The 23,972-nt window shown below is 40.8% G+C and overlaps 1 protein-coding gene across 1 annotated transcript in view; it reads left to right on the top strand.

Annotated features, from left to right (window-relative positions):
* The first annotated feature begins 579 nt into the window (after window positions 1–579).
* The window catches only part of prelid2 (PRELI domain containing 2), a 60,944-nt gene continuing 37,551 nt past the window's right edge, over window positions 580–23,972 (top strand). The window contains exon 1 of the mRNA XM_003224101.4: window positions 580–922. Within this exon, the coding sequence (XP_003224149.1) occupies window positions 848–922 (75 nt within the window). The 5' untranslated portion in view covers window positions 580–847. The remainder of the gene's footprint in view (window positions 923–23,972) is intronic.

Below are 23,972 nucleotides of genomic sequence, written 5' to 3'. Positions count from 1 at the left end.
GCATCCGGCCCCCGGGCCTTAGTTTGGGGACCCCTGCTCTACTGTATGTTCAGTGTAGCTTTTATGCAGCTGGGTGGAATGGGCCTCAGACTCCTTTCACGCTGTGCAACTGTATGTGCTACTTTCATGGCCTCGGCAACACCTATATACTCCTGGGATTTGCAGTTTAAAGACAGGAATTTAGAACGCCCAAGTGCCTATAAGATGTTGCCATGGCAGCTAAAGTGGAATTACAGTGCTATAAATACAGCCCTGCGTGGCTTACAGGGAGGTCAAGAATGGCTGTCGAAGGCTTTTACTTTCCTCTCTCACAAAAGAAGGCTTGTAGTGGGTTTGGCCCCAAGAAGGTGGGATGGAGGGACGAGGGAACCACGGCTGCTTTTAGTTCGCGACAGCCACAAAAGCAGCTCCAAAACATTCAGCCCGGAGGCGGAGGGGATGGGCGTCGCTCCAGATGCCTTGCTGGGCTGCGCGCAAACTTTGCCCTGGAAAGTTGGAGCGAGAGCGCGGGGAGGTGGCTTCTCCCTTTCGTGCCCACGAGGAAGCCCTCCCTGGCTCTAGGACGCCAGAGAGAGGCGGAATTCCCACGGGAGGGATGCTCCTGCAAGGGGAACCAAAGTAGCAGCCCCTCTTCGGAGGAAAGGCCTCCCCCTATCCCTCACAAACGGCCTCCCAATGGCTCTCATCCGGTTTAGCTCGGGACGCGTGCGGACATTGTGACCTCAGGGGGCGTTCCTTGCGTGACGGGCCGGGGAGCAGCGGGAGTTTGTGCCGCCGGCAGGGAGGAGGAGAGAGGCTGTGGGCGCGGGTTTCCCTCTTCCTCCTCCTCCTGCTTTTTGAGCCGGCCATGGGGGTGACCGTGGAGGCGCACAAGGTCTACCACTACCCCTTCGAGCAGGTGGTGGCCAGTTACCTCCGCAAGGTAAAACGGGGCTCGAAGGAGAGGGACACCATGTAGCCCAGAGGACCAGGGCCCTCCCTGGCTCTGAGGGAAGTTGTCGCGGCAAAGGCCACGGGTCTCCTTCTCTGCGAAGTACTTCCTCTCTTTCCCCCTGACCCAGCTCTGCTCCAACTGTCTCTCTCCATCTTTCCCCCTCGCTGGTCGCCTCCTTATGGCAGCTTTCTGTGTTTTGGCGCCCATCCACCTGAGGGTGGTGGTGGGGATTGGGATTCTCCCCCATCTTTTCCATGACTTTCCCCCTCTGCGTTGCTCCTCATCCTCTTGTGGGAAGCACCCAATGCGTTCCCATACTGTAAAACCAGAAGTGGGAAGCCCAGGGTTGCCATATGCTGTTGCACTGCAGCTCTCGCTATTCTGTACTGTTTCACGCTGGCAGGAATTGGTGGACAGTGGAGGCTGGCACCATCTGACAAGCCACAGGTTTATCAAATATGATCTAAAGAAGGGTTGGGGACAGGGCCATAGCTGGAAAAAAATTCGGGGGGGGGGTGTTAAAACTTTTTTTTTCGAAGTTCCATAACAAAATAATTTAGAAATCAGGCTCCATTGATAAACTTCAGTGGACACTGGTGGGGATTTGGTTAATCTGTTAAAATTCATGAGTAAACCAGGTTTTTTTAACCTGAATTTTTTTTGGGGGGAGGGGAGGTTGAACCCCTAACCTCCCCCTCCCCCACAGCTACAACCTTGGTTGGGGATTATGCGAACACCATCCATGTTGCGTTATTGTGAGTTTTCCGGGCTGTATAGCCATGTTACAGAAGCATTCTCTCCTGACGTTACACCCACATTTATGGCAGGCATCCTCAGATATTGTGAGGTCTGTTAGAAACTAGGCAAGTGGGGTTTATATATCTGTGGAAGGTCCAGAGTGGGAGAAAGAACTCCTCTGGGTTGCTGTGAGTTTTCTAGACTGTATGGCCATGTTCCAGAAGCATTTCTCCTGACACTTCGCTGACATCTACATCAAGAGAAAATGTTTATGGAACATGGCCATACAGCCCAGAAAACTCACAGCAACCCAGTGTTTCTGGCCATGAAAGCCTTTGACAATACATAGAACTCTTGTCTGTTTGAGGAAAGTGTGAATGTTGCAATTGATCACCTTGATTAGAATTGAATAGCTTTGCAGCTTCAAATCTTGCTGCTCCCTGACTGGGGAATCCTTTGTTGGGAGGTGATTAGCTGGCTCTGATTGTTTCTTGTCTGGATTTCCCCTGTTTTTGAGTGCTGTTCTTTATTTACTGTCCTGGTTTTAGAGCTTTTTAATATTGGTAGCCAGATTTTGTTCATTTTCTTGGTTTCTTACTGTTGAAATTGTCCACATGTTTGTGTATTTCAATGGCTTCTGTGTGTAGTCTGACATGGTGGTTGTTAGGGTGGTCCAGCATTTCTGTGTTCTCAAATAATATACCGTGTCCAGGTTGATTCATCACATGCTTTGCTATGGTTGACTTCTCTGGTTGAAATAGTCTGCAGCAGGCCTGTAGCCGGGGGGGGGGGGGGGGGTAACTAGTTAAAATACTCATGAATTTTAACTGGTTAACCAAATCCCCATGCTAAGTCTATGAGACGCAAAAAATTAAGAGTCCCTTTGGGCACTATCTCAAGCAGATATTGACAGACCTGTAGCTGGGGTGTGTGGGTGGGTTTAGGGGTTCAACCTTCCCCCCCCCCTGAAATTTTTCAAAACCCCCCCTCGAATTTTTTTTCTGGCCCTGGCCTGCAGCGTCTTCATGTTCCTTGAAATGGAGCCCCCGGTGTTACAGTGGATTAAAGCCTTGTGACTTAAAGTTTGGGTTGCTGACCTGAAGGCTGCCAGGTTCGAATCCAACCCGGGGACAGCATGGATGAACTCCCTCTATCAGCTCCAGCTCCATGCAGGGACATGAGAGAAGCCTCCCACAAGGATGGTAAAACATCAAAAAACATCCAGGCATCCCCTGGGCAACGTCCTTGCAGACGGCCAATTCTCTCACACCAGAAGCGACTTGGTGCAAGTCGCTCCTAACACGAAAAAAAAAAGTTCCTTGATTCGTATCTGGGCAGTGCTGTGTTTGGTAGTCCCTATGTAGACTTGTCCACAGCTGCAGGGTATATGGTAGACTCCTGCAGAAGTGAGAGGATTCCTCTTGTCCTTTGCTGAACGTTTGCTGGATTTTCTTAGTGGGTTTGTATGGGACAACCTTCCTTGTTGTTCCGTTGCACGTCCCAAGAGGGTTAGTCAGTACAGCCAATGCGAAAGCAAGCTGGGTGAGCTTAAATACCCCAGGCACTTCCAAAGATCGTGTCTGATCTTTGGAAGGTAAGCACATCAGCTCTGGTTAGTAATTGGATTTAAGACTATTAACAAATACCATATGTTGTAGGCTACATTTCAGAGGAAAGAACTGGCAAAACCAGCTCAGATTTTCCTTGTCTAAGAAAACCCTGTTGAATTAATGGGATCACCATAGGTCAGCAAGTGACTTGAAGGCAGACAGATGCTGGAAGGCTGTGTGTTTTCAGTTCCCATTGTAAAATCTTCACATCATTGTAGCTGATGGATAGAAGACATGCTGTTGGCTACTGAAACTATTCCCATGAGATTATTTTCATTGCTACTGTGTGCAGACATACAAGCCTCACGTGCAGATCTCAAGGTGGTGAGCTCATTTGGGAAAAAGTATCCAGCAAAGTTTAGGATTGAGATACTTGAGAATCCAAAATTAGTGTCTTAAAATGATCTTGGCACTCAGTTTGTGGATAGTTCAGTTCAAGTAATGTTGGTGCTTAAACCCTCTATCCTTTTGGGTCTCCTTTAAAGATGGGTGCCTCTGAACAAGCTCACTCTTCCAAGAAAGCTCTCCTATCCACAAATAGGGGAGGACCTTTGTCAAACCTGGCTGACAATCCCCGAATACTCCAGATAGGGCTAAAGCTATATGAAAAAAAGATATGTGGGGGTTAGAAAATACACACATATATTATTTATTTATATTTGATTCAGATATTTATATTCTGCCCTGTATCCAAGGATGGTAAAGAATACACTCAATTCAAATAGGAGATAATGACTTAAAACAACTAAAATAAAATGATGTACATGTAAACTGAGTTTTAAAAAAACTAGATTCCAATGCCATGTTTTAATTTTTCACTTAAATGAAACCAAAACCAATTGGGTTTCTGAGGTCTGTTCATACTTGTGGTATCAGAGCAGAGAAAACCTGTTCCCATATCCTTAACAATGTAGTAGTCCCACTGGTGAAACTCAGAGGAGTGTCCCTTCAGTCACCTTCAATCTGGCATCTTTAAGGAGAGATATATTGAGATCCCAAATGGATATGGCTACTTGTGACCTTGTTTCCTGGCCAGCAGGGTACCACCTTGCCAAATACAAAAAATACTGTCAAAGAATGGTGCCTGGGTATCCTTGTGGTTTGTGGATTCTATAGTTTCTTCTATCCCCACCTGCTTGTGATAACTGCTAAAAAAACTGCTTTAGAGCAGGAGTTGGGAAAACTGGCTTTCTAGATGTTATATGATCAGATCCTAGCATTTTCACCATTGGCTATGCTGGGTAGCCAGCTAATGGGAACTGCATCCCAGCAGTATCTGGATACCCATTAGAGAAAGCTCCTGTGCAGTGGGCACACGGTTTCAGAACATTGATGAATGAGCTGCTTGAGAGTAACCGCAGTGCTTTTGGCAGTTTTAAAATATCTGCAAAGTCAGCTAGAGCAGTGGTATTTAATGTGGTGGCCTGAAGGTTGGCCCATGAATCATCAGATGCATATATGAGTTTCCAAGAATGAAAGAAACAGTTGGAGGCAACAGACATAAATATGGTACCAGTCTCTTGCACATTGGGGAGGGGATGCCACTCCTCCACATCAGATAGCCCAAGGAGTACTGAATTTGTTTAAGATCTATGGATTCTGGTGTCCCTGGGGAGTCCTAGAACAAATCATCAATATATAATGGGGGCTGACCATGTATGTGCATAAGCATAAATATAATTATAAATACACAGATTGAAAAAAAAGCGCACAATCCAAATAACCAAGAGGTGAGACACATACAAATGCCTTTTGCCTGGTAGTGAAAGAACAACTCCTTGTAGAGGGTTCCAAAGTCTTGGAGGTGCCCCCTTTCTGTGATCCTGCCAAGGGTCTCTCTACTCATAGTGGGGCATAGAGAAGGTCCTTTTCCAAACACTTGGGACAATTTGCTCTTCAAAAAACTTGGGCCTAAGTCATGGAAGGACACTTTTGGTCACAACCAGCATTTTAGACTGAGATCAGAAAAAACAAAGGAGTTGTAATAGATATGACCACTTCTCTATAGCACAGTGGTTCTCAACCTATGGGCCCCCAGATGTTTTGGCCTTCAACTCCCAGAAATCCTAACAGCTGGTAAACTGGCTGGGAACTGTAGGCCAAAACACAAAAGTGGAATAAATCCTGCTTCTCTTTGGATTTTTTTTGGTACTTATATAGTAGAGAGCCAGTGTGGTGTATTCTGTACTATGGCTGTGAAGATCTCCAAGTGTGAGGAATGTCTGTGTAAACATCCATTTTTAGCCATTTTAGCAAGGGAATGTTGAGGTTGAAAGAATATAGTTATTCTACTTTGCAATCATATTGCTCTCCTTAGACTTGTGTAAGAAAATAATGGGACATTTTGCAAAGAAATCTTTAGGATAAGTTGTGAGTTCTAGTTTCTGTCTGCTTCAAGACCATGAGTGTTACTCCATGATGTGTTTCTTACAGACAGATCATATTTCTTTATGGCTTGAAGCCCAATGAGCAACTCATTTAGTGTGTCCAAGGTCCCTGCTTCCACCCCCTTTAAACAAATAAACAATTCTCTGAGTTGTTTCTGCCTTCTTTGGATGTTTACCATGGAGGATCCGTAACTATGAACATTTGCTTCTTAACTAGAATTGAATGATTATGTTTTTTAGAGGGAGGGAAATGTACTGTATATACTCATGTATAAATTAATGTCATGTAAATTCAAGGGTAGGTTTTGAGGCCAAAATGGATTTTTATATGACTTGTAGATAAGTTGAGGTCCATTCTGCAAAGAGAGGAATACATCAGGGGCCAGCCACTCCTGGCCATTGACATTTTCCTACCATGTGTTCGTAAAGGCCAAAAATGCTACCATGGAGGAGAATGTAGAGTGTATCAGTACTTCTTTTAGGTTCTCTCAGGATGGATTAAGCTCTCATTTTATGTCACTCTACTCAGAGATGGTTCCTAAAAAAAGAGAGTTAAGATACAGTACAGGCAGTCACTGAGTTACAGAGGTCTGAGTTACAAACGACTCATAGTTACAAATGGGGGTGAGACAACAGAAAGTGAGAGAAATTTAGCCCTAGGAAGGAAAATTAACTCCTGAAAGAGTTATCGTGGGGAAAAGGTGTCTCCACTGAAGCTTTCTCACCAAACTTTGTTTCCACAACAAGCCAAATATTTCAAAATCCAGTTATCACAGGGACAGAAAGTGAGGGGAAATCTTTTGAATGGGGGCACAGACAGCAGAACCAACACCACAGAGATGTTAACCCTTCCTTTTGTTATCCAAAACTCAAAAAAATATTTTTGGTTGGTGGTACACTTAAAAATATACCTGTCCTGACCTAACAAACAAATTCAACTTAAGGACCAACTCTATAGAACCTATGTTGTTTAGAACTTGTGGACTGCCTGTACTTACATTGACCTGTGGATAGTCAACTCAATTTTTAAGGTCATTTTTGAATAAAATTGTTTGACTTATCCATAGTTATATGCAGTAACTATTGAGTACAATCTCATTTTTTCAGAAGAGAGGGATGATAACTTTGATATTTGTTTTCATTCTATACATTTCCCCAGCTTTTGACTTTGATCCCTCTTAATGTGGTTCATGTTGAAAGAGGGTCCTTAAGAGGTTATTTTTTGCTGCTGAAACATGGCATTCAGATAAGGTTAGGCTGTAGTCCTGCATGCACCTGGGAATAAGTCGCATTGTACTCATTGAAACTTATTCTGAGTAGACATGCCAATGACCAACTCTGGTATCTATTATTTCAATATTACTGTTTTGTATAAATTAGGATTAGCAGATCGTTACAGTCCCAGGCCCTGAGATTTTGGTGCTAAAACCTGAATGCTAGAGATTATCCTTTGTAATGTGACAGAATTTGTGTTCTGGTGATGTTACCTAAGGTAGTCCTTGCATGTTATAAGAATAAGGCTTATTAAAATTAATGGATATTGTTGTCCTTTTGGATAGAAACGTGTTTGGCTCACATTTATAATGCATTTCTTTGGTCCAGGTAATGATACCAGAATGTAACAATAATTTTAGAAGTAGGTAAAAAATCTTCTATTTTTTTCTTTCTTTCAAAAAACATCATTTTCCTTGGGCTTGATAAACTTGTGACCTGCCAAATGTTGCTGGCTTCGAACATGCACCAAGTGCTGCCAGTATGAACAATAGATTCTGGAATGGTGGGAATGGTGATTTAACCACACATGGAGGTTCCAAAAACCCCACTCCTGCTTTAAAGTATCTGAGGAAATGATACATGTTCTCATCTTTACCTTGCACCCTAGGCACTTTATGGAAGAAGCAGGTTTTTTTTTCTAATTTGTCACTGTGGAATGAAAGACATGAGACATGGGGAAAATAATAATAATAATAATAATAATAATAATAATAATAATAATGCCTCAAGTACCACCTCTTTACAGCTGGGATCACAAACCTGCAAAAGTATTGGAATATGAGCACGCAAAGATACTGTGGGACTTCCGAATCCAGACTGACAAAGTTCTGGAACACAACACACCAGACATCACAGTTGTGGAAAAGAAAAAGGTTTGGGTCATTGATGTTGCCATCCCAGGTGACAGTCACATTGACGAAAAACAACAGGAAAAACTCAGCCGCTATCAGGACCTCAAGATTGAACTTCAAGGACTCTGGCAGAAATCAGTGCAGGTGGTCCCGGTGGTGATGGGTACACTGGGACCGTGCCAAAAAATCTCGGCCAGCATTTGGAAACAATAAACATTGACAAAATTACGATCTGCCAACTGCAAAAGGCCACCCTACTGGGATCTGCGCGCATCATCCGAAAATACATCACACAGTCCTAGACACTTGGGAAGTGTTCGACTTGTGATTTTGTGAAACAAAATCCAGCATATCTATCTTGTTTGCTGTGTCATACAATAACAACAACAACAACAACATCTCCCAGAAGGACTTGGGGTTGCTTACAGAAGCACATACAAGTGCCATAACACATAAAAATAGAGGTAATATTACATCACATATTAAACAATGACAACATCAGTTAAGAGAAAAACAACACATTACAAAAAAAGTCCAGTTTAAAAATCAATAAAACACAGTACAAATTGCCATAAAAACGAATAATACAGCATCCCAGCCACAGCTGTTGCTGTTGCTCTTTCTTTTCTTCAAATCGCATCATCTCATGAAAGACTTTTCATATTTATTTATTTATTTATTAGACTTGTATACCGCTACTCGCAATTTGACTCGGAGCGGTTTACAGAAATAGATTAAAACAATACAATTAGCTTTAAAATAACAATAAGAACAGACATCCCCGAGTTTTTCACCCATCGAAAGCTTGTCAGAAGAGAAAGGTTTTGCAGGCTTTCCGAAAGGCAAGTAGGTCTCGGATAGTTCGAGTTTCAACTGGCAAGGCATTCCATAAATAAGGGGCTACAATCGAGAAGGCTCTCTGCCTAGTAGAAGACAAATGATAAGTCCGTATGTTAGGGACTTCAAGCAAATTTTGGTCTTCGGACCGAAGTAATCTCTGGGGTTGGTAGGGGGATAAACGGGCCTTCAGGTACGCCGGCCCCAAACCATGTAAGGTCTTAAAGGTTAGTACCAGTATCTTGAAAGTAATCCGGTACTCAATCGGTAGCCAGTGCAGCTGTTGTAGAATTGGGGTGATACGCCACCTCGCCGGCACCCCGGCGAGAAGATGAGCCACCGCATTTTGAACCAGCTTCAATTTCTGGATCACTGAGAAAGGAAGGCCAATGTAGAGGGCGTTACAGTAGTCGAGCCTCGAGATGACCGTTGCCCGGATCACCATAGCCAGGTCGTTCCTAGATAGGTAGGGAGCCAGTCGCCTAGCCTGACGTAGATGGAAAAACGCAGATCTGCTCACAGCAGAGACCAGGGCCTCCATTGTGAGCAGAGGGTCCAATAAGACATCAAGACTTTTTACAGAAGATGACAGACGTAGTGTCTCGCCATCCAGGGTAGGCAGCTGGATCTCCCACCCGGACGGCCCAGCCAAAGGATCTCCGTCTTTGCTGGATTCACCCTCAACCTGCTGGCATGCAACCATCCAGTAACGGCCTCAAGGCACTGATGGAAACTATCGGGTACGGAGTCCGGCCGGCCCTCCATCCTCAGAATGAGCTGAATGTCATCAGCGTATTGGTGGCACTCAAGCCCAAAGCTCTGCACAAGTCGGGCAAGCGGTCGCATATAGATGTTCTTACAGAAACTGTAGCAAATGCAGCAGATGCTATTAGAGGTGTGTGTATGGGTGTGTGTGTCTAATCTTATTTGTTCAGATGTTTGGAAAAGATGTGTGTACACAGAGTACACACAGCAGGAGTCTCTGTGTCAAGGGTAGGAGAATCTGGAGTCTGCCATGTATTGTTGGATGTGAGATTCCAACAGCCCTAAATAGCATGACCAGTAGTCGGTGCTGATGGAAGATGTGGTCCAAAAAATTTTGGAGAGAAATTGGTTCCTCAGGGTTGTATGTTTTCCGGGCTGTATGGCCATGTTCCAGAAGTATACTCTCCTGACGTTTCGCCCACATCTATGGCAGGCATCCTCAGAGGTTGTGAGGTATGGAGAAACTAAGCAAGGAAGGTTTATATATCTGTGGAAAGTCCAGGGTGAGAGAAGAACTCTCGTTAGTTGGAGGCCATTGTGAATGTTGTAGTTAATCACCTTGACTAGCATTGAATAGCTTGATCTCCTGGCTTCTTCCTGTCTGGGGGCATTCTTCAGAGTCGTTAGCTGCCCCTGATTGATTCATGTCTGGAACTCCTCTGTTTTCAGAGTGTTGCTTCTTATTTACTGTTCTGATTTTTGAGTTCTATAATACTGGTAGCCAGATTTTGTTCATTTTCATGGTTTCCTCCTTTCTGTTGAAGTTGTCCACATGCTTGTGGATTTCAGTGGCTTCTCGGTGTAGATTGACATGATAGTTGTTGGAGTGGGCAAGCATTTCTGTTTTCTCAAATAATATACTGTGTCCAGGTTGGTTCATCAAGTGCTCTGCCATGGCTGATTTCTCTGGTTGAGTTAGTCTGCAGTGCCTTTCATGTTCTTTGACTCGTGTTTGGGCACTGCCTTTGGTGGTCCGACTTTGGTGTTTGGTTCCTCAATTGTTTTATGTGTTTTCTTTTAGCTTTCCACACTTGACAGTGGAGAATTGGTGGCAAGTACTAATAGAAGTTGTATGTGCTTTTATAAAAGGTAAAGGTTTCCCCTGATGTTAAGTCCAGTCATGTCTGACTCTGGGGGTTGGTGCTCATCTCCATTTCTAAGCCGAAGAGCCGGCGTTGTCCGTAGACACCTCCAAGGTCATGTGGCCGGCATGACTGCATGGAACGCTGTTACCTTCCCACCGGAGCGGTACCTATTGATCTACTCACATTTGCATGTTTTCAAACTGCTAGGTTGGCAGAAGCTGGAGCTAACAGCGGGCGCTCACTCCGCTCCCCGGGTTTGAACTTGGGACCTTTCGGTCTGCAAGTTCAGCAGCTCAGCGCCTTAACACACTGAGCCACCGGAGGCTTTTATATTTTATATTCCTGCATTAAACTTGGGACCACCTATTAAGCCCAAACCCAGAAAATTGAAAAGTTATTTTCTTTAGACTATAATACCCAAAATCCCTTGAATAATTATGAGAGTTATGCTCCAGAGAAGTAACTTTTCCAAGTACTAGTGAAGATGGATGTTATAAATGAATATCTCTGACTTTCTTCTAACAAAACATTCGAGTTTAGCTGCTAAAGAAGTCTTGTTCAGCATTCCTTGCCTCTTGCTATTCTCTTAATTCTAGTCTCACAAGACTGGTGATTATTCTTTTAAAAACACTTACATGTATCTGATGTCTGGTTTGCCCATTAGATTCTAATTCCCAGGTATAGTTTCCTGTTCTTCCTTTGTTCTCATCCGAATAGAGGTGTCTGTTATTTAATTATAGGTACTCATAACACACTGACTTTATTGCCCTCTAGCTGTGGCTTCTTAGAAATGGAAGTGAGATTTTAAAGTAATTAGAGTTTCTCTGTCTGTTTTCCACTCGGCGCAGTGAGTTCAGAGTACTTTGTTCAATGTCATCCCTGCTTTATTCAAAATGTACAAAAGAATAGTTTTTTAGACATAAAACTTTTGTCTTACAGTGCTCTGCATATTATTTTAGACATCACGGACAGTCTTCTGTTTCTTATTTTTACTCTTTGTTATATAGTGTATGGGAAGGTACAGTGAGTGAGCCCCCCTTATGTCCATCAGTTTAAGATGGCAGCAAACCATCCTGTTACCACAGTCATTTTGTAATCTAATCTTTACCACTCCGCCTGCTCCAAGTAATAATATACTGTACTTATTTGTCTTGTCATATGAATATCTCTTCCATGCAGTTTTGTCCTGTGTACCTTCCTTATATCTGCCTCTCTGCTTGCTGGTTTTCCATTGCTTAGCTCTGTTCTTATTAGCTGAGATGGTTTTCTTGTACTTAATTTTCAAAAATCCAATTTAAACTTATCAAGAGATTTCATACTCAAGTAGTGTGGAGGTGGGGGCAACTGTTGTCATTTGAATGCATTGGCAAATACTTTATCTCAACAGCAGTAATTGTTTCGTATTCACAATCCTAGCATATTCACTAGCTTAGTGAATACATTAGCTGTTGTTGTGTGCCTTCAAATCAATTCTGACCTATGATAATTGGGCCCATTTCCCATTTACTGGGCAGCAGCCGCTGTGATACTGGGCCTGTTCCCTTGTTCAGAAAGCAGCTAGCTAATGGTCTCTCTCTCTCTCTCTCTCCCCCCCCCCCCCCCCCCCCCAAATTCATGTAAGCAAACTCCAGCAGGAGGGAGAATTGCAACAGGGCCCCCATTTCTACCTGTTACAATAGCAATCACTGTGAGAAGAAATAGTAACATCAATCAGCTGATTCTTAATTGACAGGGGAACAGACCCCCATTGACTGCAGCAGCTGCTGCATGGTGACTGGACTTTGAGGTCTTTGGGATGGATCACGGTGTAGCACCATAACCATGGTGCTTACCCATTCATATCCCCCAGCAGGATTCCAGCCATTGTTGATAATAGAATAGATTGTTTTCTCGTGTTAGGGTTTTCAAGGTAAAAGGCATTCTGGAGTGATTTCCCATTGTCATTTTCTGTCCAGTACTATGAGTTAGCTAAAGTGCCCCCATGGTTGTCTTTTAGGGTCCTTCACCAGAGACAACTCCACTGCAATTATTGCTGCTGCCCAGTAGCTGTTTGGCAGTAGCTGTTCAGCAGCAACCTGTTTTATTTGGGAGACATTACCAATAGAAATGCTACCATCAGTAAATAACAGCAAACAATAAAAAGATATTATCCCCCATACATTTGAAAAGGAAGAAAGAAGACTGGCTGCAAAATGTACTTTGCTGAAAAGATCAGAGCCATTCGGTCATTTTGTGTAGGACTCCTATGCCTCATGTTGCAAAAAATTGAGTGTTGTATTTAAAATCATAATATAATAAAATAGTAGGAAGGCAGTTAAGGAACTGCCTTCTTCCAGCACTCTGAAGGCATGTCCAGATATGTGGTAAACTAGCTTGGGTCCCAGGTCTAGGGAAAAGGTGGAATATAAACAGGTGGTGGTGATGATTATTAATCTACTGAATATGGGCTGATGTAGAGGTTGCACCTGCATACATTGATCAGTGGGATCATACATTAACATGCAGGGTACGTGGGTTTTTTTGTAGTTCCTGAAACCAACATTCTGGTGAGTTTTCTTTCTAGCAAGCTGGAAACAGCAAATTGGCTTGTTTCTCTTCTGGTTGTGAAGAGTCACCCCAGAGTGCTGGGTATGGATATCACAAGTAAACAATCCAGGGACTGGTGGTATGTGCTTTGTATAGTTGCTTTCTCTTGCAGTAGAAATTATTGGGCATGTACATGAAATTTTGCTTGGCCCAAATACACAGAATTCAAAAGAATTTGACTTACTGTCATATCTAAACACAGCTAGTTGGAATGTTCCCTCCTCCGAGTGACTAGGAAATTTTTTAGCAAGGCCCTGTGCACATCACTGATTGGGCTGCTTTTTGGATCAGTTTCCCAAAACACTCTTCCCTTTTCTCAATTCACTGTTTCAAAAATAAAATAAAGTATACATTTTTAAAACAACTATTTGTTTAGATAAACATGTCAGCTATCTCCCCCTCCTGAAAAAAAGTCCTGAAAGGGAACAGTTCTCCTGAATTGTGGGAGGGCTACTGTCAAGAGTCAGACGCCAATTAGCGAACAAAAATAGTTTATTCAGCAGATAAGCCAAAAAGTAATGTTAACACAGAAAAAACCTTGAAACACTTCACTACCAGTGCTTCAAGAGCAGTTCAAACAAAAATATAATTCAGCAACACAAGCAGGTAAAAACAAAGCTAAACAAACTCAGTGCAAACTGCACTTTCTGAGTCCAAGCCCTGCCAGCCGGCTCTGTAGTTTTCAAAGGAACAGTTCCCAAAAGAAAACACCAAATTGGTCAGGAAACAAACAAACAAACTAAGAATGCAGTAGACTGCTTCCACAATGTGGATAAAGCCGAAGGCTCCAAAAGGATGGTGAAAAGACGTTGTCCGGGATTCCAAGGTCAGGTCAGGAGATAACAGCGGTGTCCAAAGAGCAAGCCAGGAGTCAAAAGCCAAAAGTAGTCATCAATCACAGGGCGAAGGCAGTAGCAAGGTCAAATTCCGATCCAAGGTCTGAAGAGGGTGCAGTCATCCAAAACAGGTCCACGATAAGACACAGCGAGAGCCAAGCTAGGTGATAACAGCAGATTCAAATCATAGTCCAAGTCCAGTCTTCATGGAAACACAGAGATCCCAATGGCGCCTCAGCAACACCTTGCCACACGCAAAGTGCAGTGGCCAAACATTCCCATTTTATTCCCCTTCCTCCTGGGTGACCAAACACTCACACCCAAACACCAGGTGTCCCAAATCTACTCAGAGTCTGAGCTCCACACGGCTAGAGCTCGTGGATCTGGAGTACCTAGCAATTCGTCGGAGTCCCAATCATCCTGCCCACACTTAGCCCCATGAACACTTAAAGAACCATCCTCCCTTCTCCAAGCATCCCAATTGGGATCAGCTCCTGCAGAAACCCCAGGTTCAGAAGTATCCATAGCCCCAAATCCCCAGACATCTCCGGTGGCTGTGCCCATTCAGTGCCCGCTTCCCCAGCCACCACCTGTTCCTCAGCATCCATCTCCCCATCTGAATCTTCCTCAGAAGATCCCCCATATAGCTCTCTAAGTCGCTTCCTGCGCAACTCCTCCAGTGAACCCTCATCACGAGGGTTTTTTCTTCCTCTTCGAATTCCATCCCCATCAACCATAATCCCCGAAGGCGCAGTCACAACAGTTACCTTTGAGATTGTACATATACTATTTGATGAAAAGCCAAATATGACACAGCCAGAGGTGGTAAGGTTGCAAATAGTGGCTGACTTAAATTATCTACAAAGGCCACGCCCCTCACCCCATAGTTACACAGCAATGTTGTATGATCTCTTCCTGGTGCCAGCAAATTGTTCTACCCTACCTTCATTGCTTTATGGTAGGGTAAATGTGCTTGCTTGAAAACCTGTGCTTTTCTTTCCAAACATGTCTTTTTCTGTAGTTGTTTTATGCAATAGGATATATGGTAATAAGCTTTTGTCCCAAGATGTTAATGGACTATTCCTCTAATATCCCTAAATAGAATGGCCAGTAGTTTGGGACTGTAGAAACTGTAGTTTCACAATCACTTCAAGATGAAAAGTTGGTAACTATTTAAAAGGACAAGAATAATTCCTCGCATAGCAAGATTTTAGTGTACATGTACTTACATTGCTAGAGGTTCTGTGAGAAAATATTATTGCTTTTATTGCTTAAATATAGAGAGGGAGAATTATACAAATCTACATTTGCACTGCAACATACCCAATCTTGTACTGATAATTTGCTGTGAAAGTTCTTTATGTGGCCAGTATACATGTGTCCCTAGTCTCCAAAAGTGTTAATCCACCACCCAGATTAAGACATTATGCTAATTCCCCAAATTCAAAGAGGATAGAAAAAATATATGTATACAAAAGACTACTCAAGACACCTTAAAGCCTAACCAGTGTGTGGAGGGAATTCATGTTAATTTAGGAGTATATTAAGGATTGCAAATGTAGGTAAGTTTCAGTGGGGAAGGGAAAATAATATAGCATTCTTTCATTTGGTATTAACACAAATACCCTCAGGAAAAACTGGAAACACATCTCAAAATGCTCAATAGATGGCTGCTTTATTATAGCAAAAACCCAATGCGTTTCTATATGTGTGTGTATATGCCTTCCTCAGGGGCTGTACTATTTTTGTCAGCAAATGGAATGAAATTATCAGCTTCAGAAATTTCTGAAGTCAGTTTTCAAATGCTCCCCTAAAAAGGCCACATGTTGTAGAGGTTTGAATGTTGGGCTATGACCCACTCAGTTGGAAACTCACGTAGTGACCTTTGCCAAGTCACACTCTCTCAACCTCAGAGGAAGGCAGAATCAAGCCCCTGAAGATGTGTTTAATCTTGTCAAAGAAGCCCCATACTAGATTCACCTGGGAGTCAGCATAAATTGGAAATTATTTGAAGGCACAAAACAACATCAATAACGACAACTCTTATTGAATCATTATTACATTTATTCAATATAAATGAATTTGCTTAATCTTCAAATAATCATCATAGGTAGAAATAGTTGTTAAAGGGTATACATTTTTGGAGACACCACATGCATGCACACGTTCATGTACATACATGAGAGGTGTCTCCAGCTTTCCCCGTGGTTTCTGTTAGATGCTCCCCAGCTTTTGCCTCTTCTATTAATATAATCATTTCCTAATTGTTAATCTGGCACCATGCTACTCTGTATCATGAATGTTGGCTGTCTCTTATTGCTATTTTGAAAACCTGACAATCCTAGAGCAAGACTAGAAGGTTGTTTTGTTTTAACATTTTCTTTGAGCGGGAACATTAAATACTGTGCTGACTGTTTAAAAGCATTTTTGTTTACATAGTTCACCTGTGGAATAATAATATATCTTCTAACTTTCTTAGTGGGGGCTTCACTTTAAAAGTGATGATGGTTTCTTATAGTTTTTAAAAAGTTTTGGATGAGAATGAGTGATGAAAGTAAATACATTCTAGAAATAGCAGCAGATATAAATATATTAATCAGCAGTTGCACTGTATCTCAAGTTTTCCATCCTTTTCAACAGGCAACAAAACAGGAAATTCATGATCTCATATCAGGATTTTGAAAAGAAGACCACAGGCTCTTGAAACAGCAGTACTTTCATCACAAAATAGTCTCTCCTGCTGTAACAAGTTCCTAAATCCATGTTGTAATAATGTTTGCACAAAGCTAACCAGCAAGACACATACATCTGTGCAAGCTTCTAGGCCCCTTACCGAGGGAAGATGTTGCTATGAACAGACAGGGAGAAATGAAGGATGAACGTAAAGGCATGTTTGCATGTTCTAATGGCAAGGAAGGATCTGCAGTCTCTCAAACTGAGCTCATCAAATGTTATGTCCACCTTGGGTTGCCCCTGTGCTTGTTGGGAACAGGAAAAGCAATAAAAGGCAATAAACATCTACTCTAAATTTTGAACCTCCTGGAAGAACATAAGCAAGTGTCTTTATAACCATAGTGGAAGGGGGTTTCAGAAGTGGTTTGCAATCTGGTATTTAGTGGAGATCAGTAGAAAGGACGGCAACCCCCCCCCCCCCCCAAAAAACAAACAAAAAAAACAAACAAAAAAAACATGTAAAGCTTTGGCAAGTAATCCCAAATACTCCTCCACACCTGAATTGTTGTTAAACGTAGGATAATATTTTTGCAAAATTTAGAGGGAAACTGAATAGTTCATATGTGAGTGTGTCTACGTATATACAACCAGGAAAAAATCACCAAGCAAAATTAATCATGTGACCTATTAAATAGGAGACCATGACTTATGATTTTAAAAATGAAAAATGTACTAACCTATGTCGATTTATATACTACAATTTCTCAGCTATAATGAAGGAAATGGTAAAGGTTAACACATTAATATTGCTAGATTACTATTACTAAACTGTTAATAAATTGAAAAAAAACTAATCTAAACTAAACTAGTTCCATATCATTTAGGCTGGAATACATTTTAAAACAATTTAATTATAACCATTAAATTAATTTTAAAATGATTAAATTTACTGTTACATTAAAAGGTTTACCTTAATAAATGTAAAGAGTTATATCCATTTTATTTGTCTCTCCTTGTCCTGCTTTTGAGTTTAGGAGAGAAATAGTTTTGAAAGCCCAATTTCATATGAAATAGCATATACTGTACTTACTTTCCCTTTCCTTATAATTTAATTTCCTTATTCCCTCTCCCTTTTTAAAATCTTACTGATTCTCACATGGATCATGATGAAAATTTAGTTTCTTTGGACAGATGAAGAGCCTCCGTGTGGTTTCTGTTGCAAAATATTAAAGACTACCTTGGTGTAAAAATGATCCCTTCCCCCTAAGCTGCTCTTCCTAATTATGTCCTAAACTTTGCAATTTTTTTAGGGCTTAAGGTAATTAAAGGTAAATGAGAAATAGCTCTGGAAAAATTGAACAGGACCAGGCTTTGCAAAAAGAACCATCTGGGTAATGTAAAATGCATTGACTTTTAAGTGCCTTGGCTCGTTGATTACTTAGTAACTTAATTTTAGGGAAACTTTAATGTTGAAATTCTAATCAATGCCAATCACTTTAGTTAAAAATAAATAGAAGTTGCCCCCTTTCTTTAGCAAATTTAACTCCTGTCACAAAAGCTTCTTTCTATAGGTAGTAAATTGTACATGGATGGGAATGGTTTTAAAAAATTACTTACTTTGTATGGTTCTGATTTAGAGATGGAATGGTATTGTGACAAACATTGATCTGCCTTGTCCAAATCATTTTAACAAATCCTCATGATATCTTAGCAATATTTTAAAATAAAGACCTAAATCCTGTAACTAATCCTGATTCAGCAGGTTTTACCAATGTGTTGACTCACCATTCAGCAGTTAATTGATCTACTCTAGTTGAGATTGACTAATGTCATGTCAGTCAAAGTTGATACTGCAATGCATGATGCAATTGACACTACAATATCAGATGACTGTGGTTGATTTAGTATGCCTCCCCCCCCCCCCCCCCAATATCCATGGAACCAATATACGTGGTTCCACCTATTCACAAGGAATACAGGATAGAATACAGGATTTAAAAAAAATCATCACCTTCTCAGTACTTCAGTACACCTTCTTCTCAATATTTTTTTATCATTTCTCCCATTGACTATAATAGATTCACCATTATCTGCAGTTTCATATATCTACGTGAATTCTGGTAATGTATCTCCCATACGTATGGGGGTTGTATTGCCATTCATTTGTAGCTGAGTAAAAGACTTTCTCATATATCCTAGAAATTTGGTGAATATCATTTCAGAAGCTTTAGCATAACGACTGAATTTCAGTCCTGAACTCATGGTATATATTTTGCTAGTTTTCTTTCGCTTGCTCAGTCACTCACTCACTCAATTGCATGTATGTATACTTTGCTCATGGCTGTATCTTGTTCTCACATATTTCATATGCTTCTACACTTCACCACCAGATGGCATTAAATCATTTTGGAGGTGTGGTAGTAGAGTTACAGAAGTGTACAGTTGGATTTACTAGTGCACTTACTAGTAAACAAAAAACTTTCCACTAAGCTTACGGATCTGTACTTCTCATCTATACAGAAAAATGCACTGAAGTACTCTACCACTCCATATACCTCTTAAATTTTATTCACATTTTAACCTCCTCTCGCATAATACATCATTGTTACCTTTGGCTATTTTGTTGTAAAACCTGAAATTCTTCTGTAATGGAGATCTGTTGATTCACTCCTTTCTTTGCCTTAAGTAATTTAGGATTGACAGATGATAATGCTGCACCACCCCATGATGGATGCAGCAGTTTATGACAATTGTCTTCCTGTAAATAGATCATGAGACAGCCAAATGCAACTAACTGTAAACCATATTGTCGTAAATGACATATGCTTCATCTTCTGAAGTGCAAAAGTACTAAGGGATTGCTATTTAAAATTGGCTATAGGGATATTTGCACGAAGTGTTTTGGTAAAGGAGACCGGAATAAGACTTCTGCTCTTTTTGATTCATTCAGCATGGATAGTTTTCTGTCAGTTGTGTGACATGCCTTGTGTACAGCCTGTGACGATTCTGCAGTAGTCTGTGCTGCAGCCTGGGTGGTTCTTGTTGGAATTATAGTAATAGTACAAACAATAACATTAGCCAACACACGTTTTGGTGCCTCAAATGTCAGCCCTGTTTCTGGGTATATTTGACCTGATGATTCCAAAAAAGGCACAAATTTTCCCCATCAGCTCTATTTTTGAGATGCAGAACATATGCTATATACCACTTAATCTGCTTGTCTATAGAAAACCCTGGTCACCATATCTAAGAAACTAGAGTTGATGCCGTCTATCCAATGCAATTTTCTGAATCAGGGCCCCAAATAACCCCAGGAACAGGCCTAAAAACGAAGACACCAAAAAAAATGTATATATTATCATTCTACCTGCTCGGTTGTATTTTTTTGTTGTTGGGCTATGTCAATACATTATATCCTGCCCTTTCCCCATTTGGTTCTCAAAGATGCTTACAACAAATTAAAATACACAAAATACAAAAATTAAAAAGATATTAAATAACTTAAAAATGAAAACCAGGTTAAAACATCCACAATTAAATATGTGTGCATGCACACACAGCCCAGCACAACAATTTGAATGATCCAGCACATTGTATAGGAGAGATACTAATAATAATAATACCACCACCACCTTACTGGGGTCTGCACGCATCATCCGAAAATACATCACAAAGTCCTAAACACTTGGGAAGTGTTCGACTTGTGATTTTGTGATATGAAATCCAGCATATATATCTCGTTTGCTGTGTCATACTATGTCTTTGTGTTAATAATAATAATAATAATAACAACTTTATTTTTGCATCTCCCCGAAGGGACTCGGGGCGGCTCACATGGGCACGAGCCCAACATCGACATAAGTTAAAAGAATCCATGAAATTAAAAACAATATAAAAATATAGTATAAAACAACATAAAACAGCAAAAAAAAACCATAAAAACATATCAGTTACTTTAAAAACCTGGGCATAAGAACAGTATGTGCAGAGGTGATCTTGTGCAGGACTCCGAGTGAGGCTTGAGGATAAAATAGGGGTGCTCAGGGAAGGCGGGGAAAAGTCTCATTAAAAATATTAATATAGCCCATTTACAATCAGCAATACAAGAATATCTTATTTTGATCACAGTGACAGGCTTTGTGTATGGTTCCTTGAATTTAAAAACATCATCTAGGCCAAAGAGCTGCTGTCACCCAATTGCTTACTAGAGCTGGCTATAGGAAGCACTTGTTAAGCCCTATCTACATGAGCCCAGGTTATTTGAAGGACTTTACCCTCCTAAATAAGTGTGCATGGATTTGTGCTCTTCAGGTAAGGCCTCCCTCTCATTCTACCATCACAAGGACATGTAATGAAGGCCTTCTCTGTGACTGCTCCTAGGCTTTGGAATTCTCTATTTAGGGAAGACAGGGCAGCTCACTGTTGCTATTGTTTCTTCACAAAAGCTACACTGACCAATAAGGTCGTTATCAAGCAGGATCAGTCCCATGGCATCCAAATGCCACACGGGACTCATCCAGGGTAACATGGGGCAAGGCCACCTCAACATGGCCTTGCCTCCACGTTACCTAAAGTCAAAGGAAAGTCTAAATTCTGGCACAGAATTTGGACTGCTCCCTAACTTTGAGCCTGTGGAAACTGTTGGGCAGTTTGGAAATGGCTGCAACTGTACCCATTTTCAGTTGCAGCCATTTCCAATAGCTGCAGCCATTTCCACTGTATAGCCATCCTATATTTTGCGGGCATGGGTGGCTAATGGACATGGGAGGGCAGTTATCTTTCTCCCTGGCCTCCATGTCATGGTGGTTTCTGGTTCTACTTGTCCAGTATTGCAAGCAGTGATGTCAGCCGGGGCAGTGGGATGCTTTGGGACGGAAGGGGAGAGGAAGGTGGATTCCTTTCTTCCCTCTTTCTCTGTCAGTGCTCTGTCTCCCTGTCAGATGTCACTACACACAATGGTGGACAGATAGCACCCCTCTGTCGCAGCCGGAGAGTGCCATGATACAGAGGGCTGGGTGAAGGACAGAGAGGGTGACATGGTACCCAATACAGTTTGGCTCTGCTTGGCAGTGTGGGCTCCTTCTTACCTCCATAGAAGATCTGTCTAAAATATGGATTTCTTTATTCCAGTTGGCTTTTCTGAAATGACTATAAGAATATGGCTTTTAATAGTGTGTTGTGCTGCTTTTAAACTGCTTTACTGCTTTTAATATTCATGGTTAGTGCCTCTTTTATCTTTATTGTTAGTGCCTGTTTTGATTTCAGTGATATATACATTAATATATTTTGCTTTTATATTAAAACAAGTGCACAATTCATTTTGTGTGTTTTTGTTAATATATATTTATATATATGTATTTAATTATATGTGAACTATATGCTTGTTTTAATTGTATAAGCCATGGGAGAGACAAGGGATAACATTTAAATAAATAAATACATACATAATGCATAGACCCGCGAATTCCCAGAATGTTTCTTATCTTTCTGAAATGTTCACAGTTCTAGTAGAACTTCCCGTATGCAATATTGCCTCTGGATTAGATAGAATTTTAAGAAATGGAAAGGACAGCAACAGCCACCTAATTCGGCCCCCATCAGGTGCAGATGGATGTGGCTACTCTGCATAGTTTCTGCTAGAAAAATTAACCTTAAATCAAATATTTAAAAAATGATCTGGTAGAAATTATTGAAAAGTTAAGTTGAATGTAACTTATAAAAATATAGAAAGAAAGTTAGGAGATGTTACTGAAATTACTGAAAATCCTTAGAAAATGATCCACATTCTTCAAACCTTTGAAAATTTCTGACAACACTTTTCTTTTTTTGAAATTGGCTTCCTCTATTTTTCTTTTGGTTTATTTTTGTTCTATAGAACCAGATTTGGAATATAGGAGCAAACTCTGTAGATCCCAAAGAGTGGTACAGTAAGGCCCTGTAACCGTGGATCTATATCCGTCACTTTCTATGGGTTTTGTCACTTTCTGTGGGTTTCTAAGAATTGGCTAGGTTCTCCAGGCAATTTTATGGTATACTGCCAAATTCTTAGACATTATATATTTTTAGGAATCTAGGTCCTCCAGTGTAACTTTATGGAATGTTGTGACCAGAAGTCAGCTAATCTATTGAGTTCAGTTGTATGTGAAAATTCAGGTAATCATGATCCATCCAGGAATATATCCTTCACAGATATGGGGAATTTACTGTACTTCTGTTGACCTGTCAAGTCATTTGTTCTGTGTCACTTTTTCCGTAATCTGATTATATAATCACCTTAGGAAAACCTGATCCTATTTTTAAGAGTTATGTGGAAGCTGTAGTCCTGCTTATTGTTAAAATTTCCACCTGCCCACAAGCTATCTCTCTCATATCCACTATACTAGAATATACAAAACTGAGTCTTTCATAATTAACATTCTTGGACAACAGAATCTGCTACTTAGAGGAAGATTTAGGCAAATAGCTTTATAGTTTCACACGAATGGGTCTTATAGACTGTTTCATTGGTACTGTAATTGCACTATTACTTGCCATTTGAATGCAGGAAATGTGGAAGCACCTGTTTTAACTGCCAATAGGAAGTCTTGTACTCACTTAATAAAAAATGTCTTGCAATAAACATAGAATCACATGTTATGCAGTTCTGGAGTTTTACAGGGTTTTTCATATTATTACACATCTGGATTTTGTGATCATTATACAATCCATTTACTGTTACTATGTTTGTTCTAGCTTTATCAACTTGGTTATTTTTTGTTTTGTTTTTTAATACATTTTGTATTGTGATGTGTTTTTATGCAAACACCTGTGCTTACACACTTTTGTACTATTACTTGATTTGTATGTTAAAATGCATTCATGTGGACAGGAACAATTTCACATTGAATTTTTAGATCACAAAGTAATTGACACAAAGAAGTATGCTACAGGATTATGAGAGAAATAATAGATCCTTTGAAGATTTATCCTACCTTCAGAATAGTAAAACAAAATGGATGAAATGCTTTGTATTCTTCATATTAAACCTCATTTTAATATGCCACTGCTTACATGGACATCAGAGTTTGCCTTTCAGAGACCAAATGCTATGTCAGTAATAACTGAGTAGCAGCTTGTCTGTTTCCAGGGATACAGAATATTATTTCCCCAAATTATTACTTTTAAGTTTTAAGTATGAACAGACATGCTATAATTAAGCTTAGACTGCCATGGATACAATTACCACCTGAGGAATAGATCTTATGACTTTTGAACAAATGTAGGCAATATGTCCAGACATTTCTTAATATTAACTTAAAATGCAAATTGAATATGTGCTATGCAAACAAACATTTGATTACAAGTTATTCTTCTCTTATACATCCCTTTTGTTCATTGATTACAGGAATAGCTGAC

Source organism: Anolis carolinensis, chromosome 2, assembly GCF_035594765.1.
Source record: "Anolis carolinensis isolate JA03-04 chromosome 2, rAnoCar3.1.pri, whole genome shotgun sequence".
NCBI lineage: Eukaryota > Metazoa > Chordata > Lepidosauria > Squamata > Dactyloidae > Anolis > Anolis carolinensis.
Note: the sequence above shows the minus strand (reverse complement) of the source record. Positions and strands in the feature narration are given on the sequence as shown.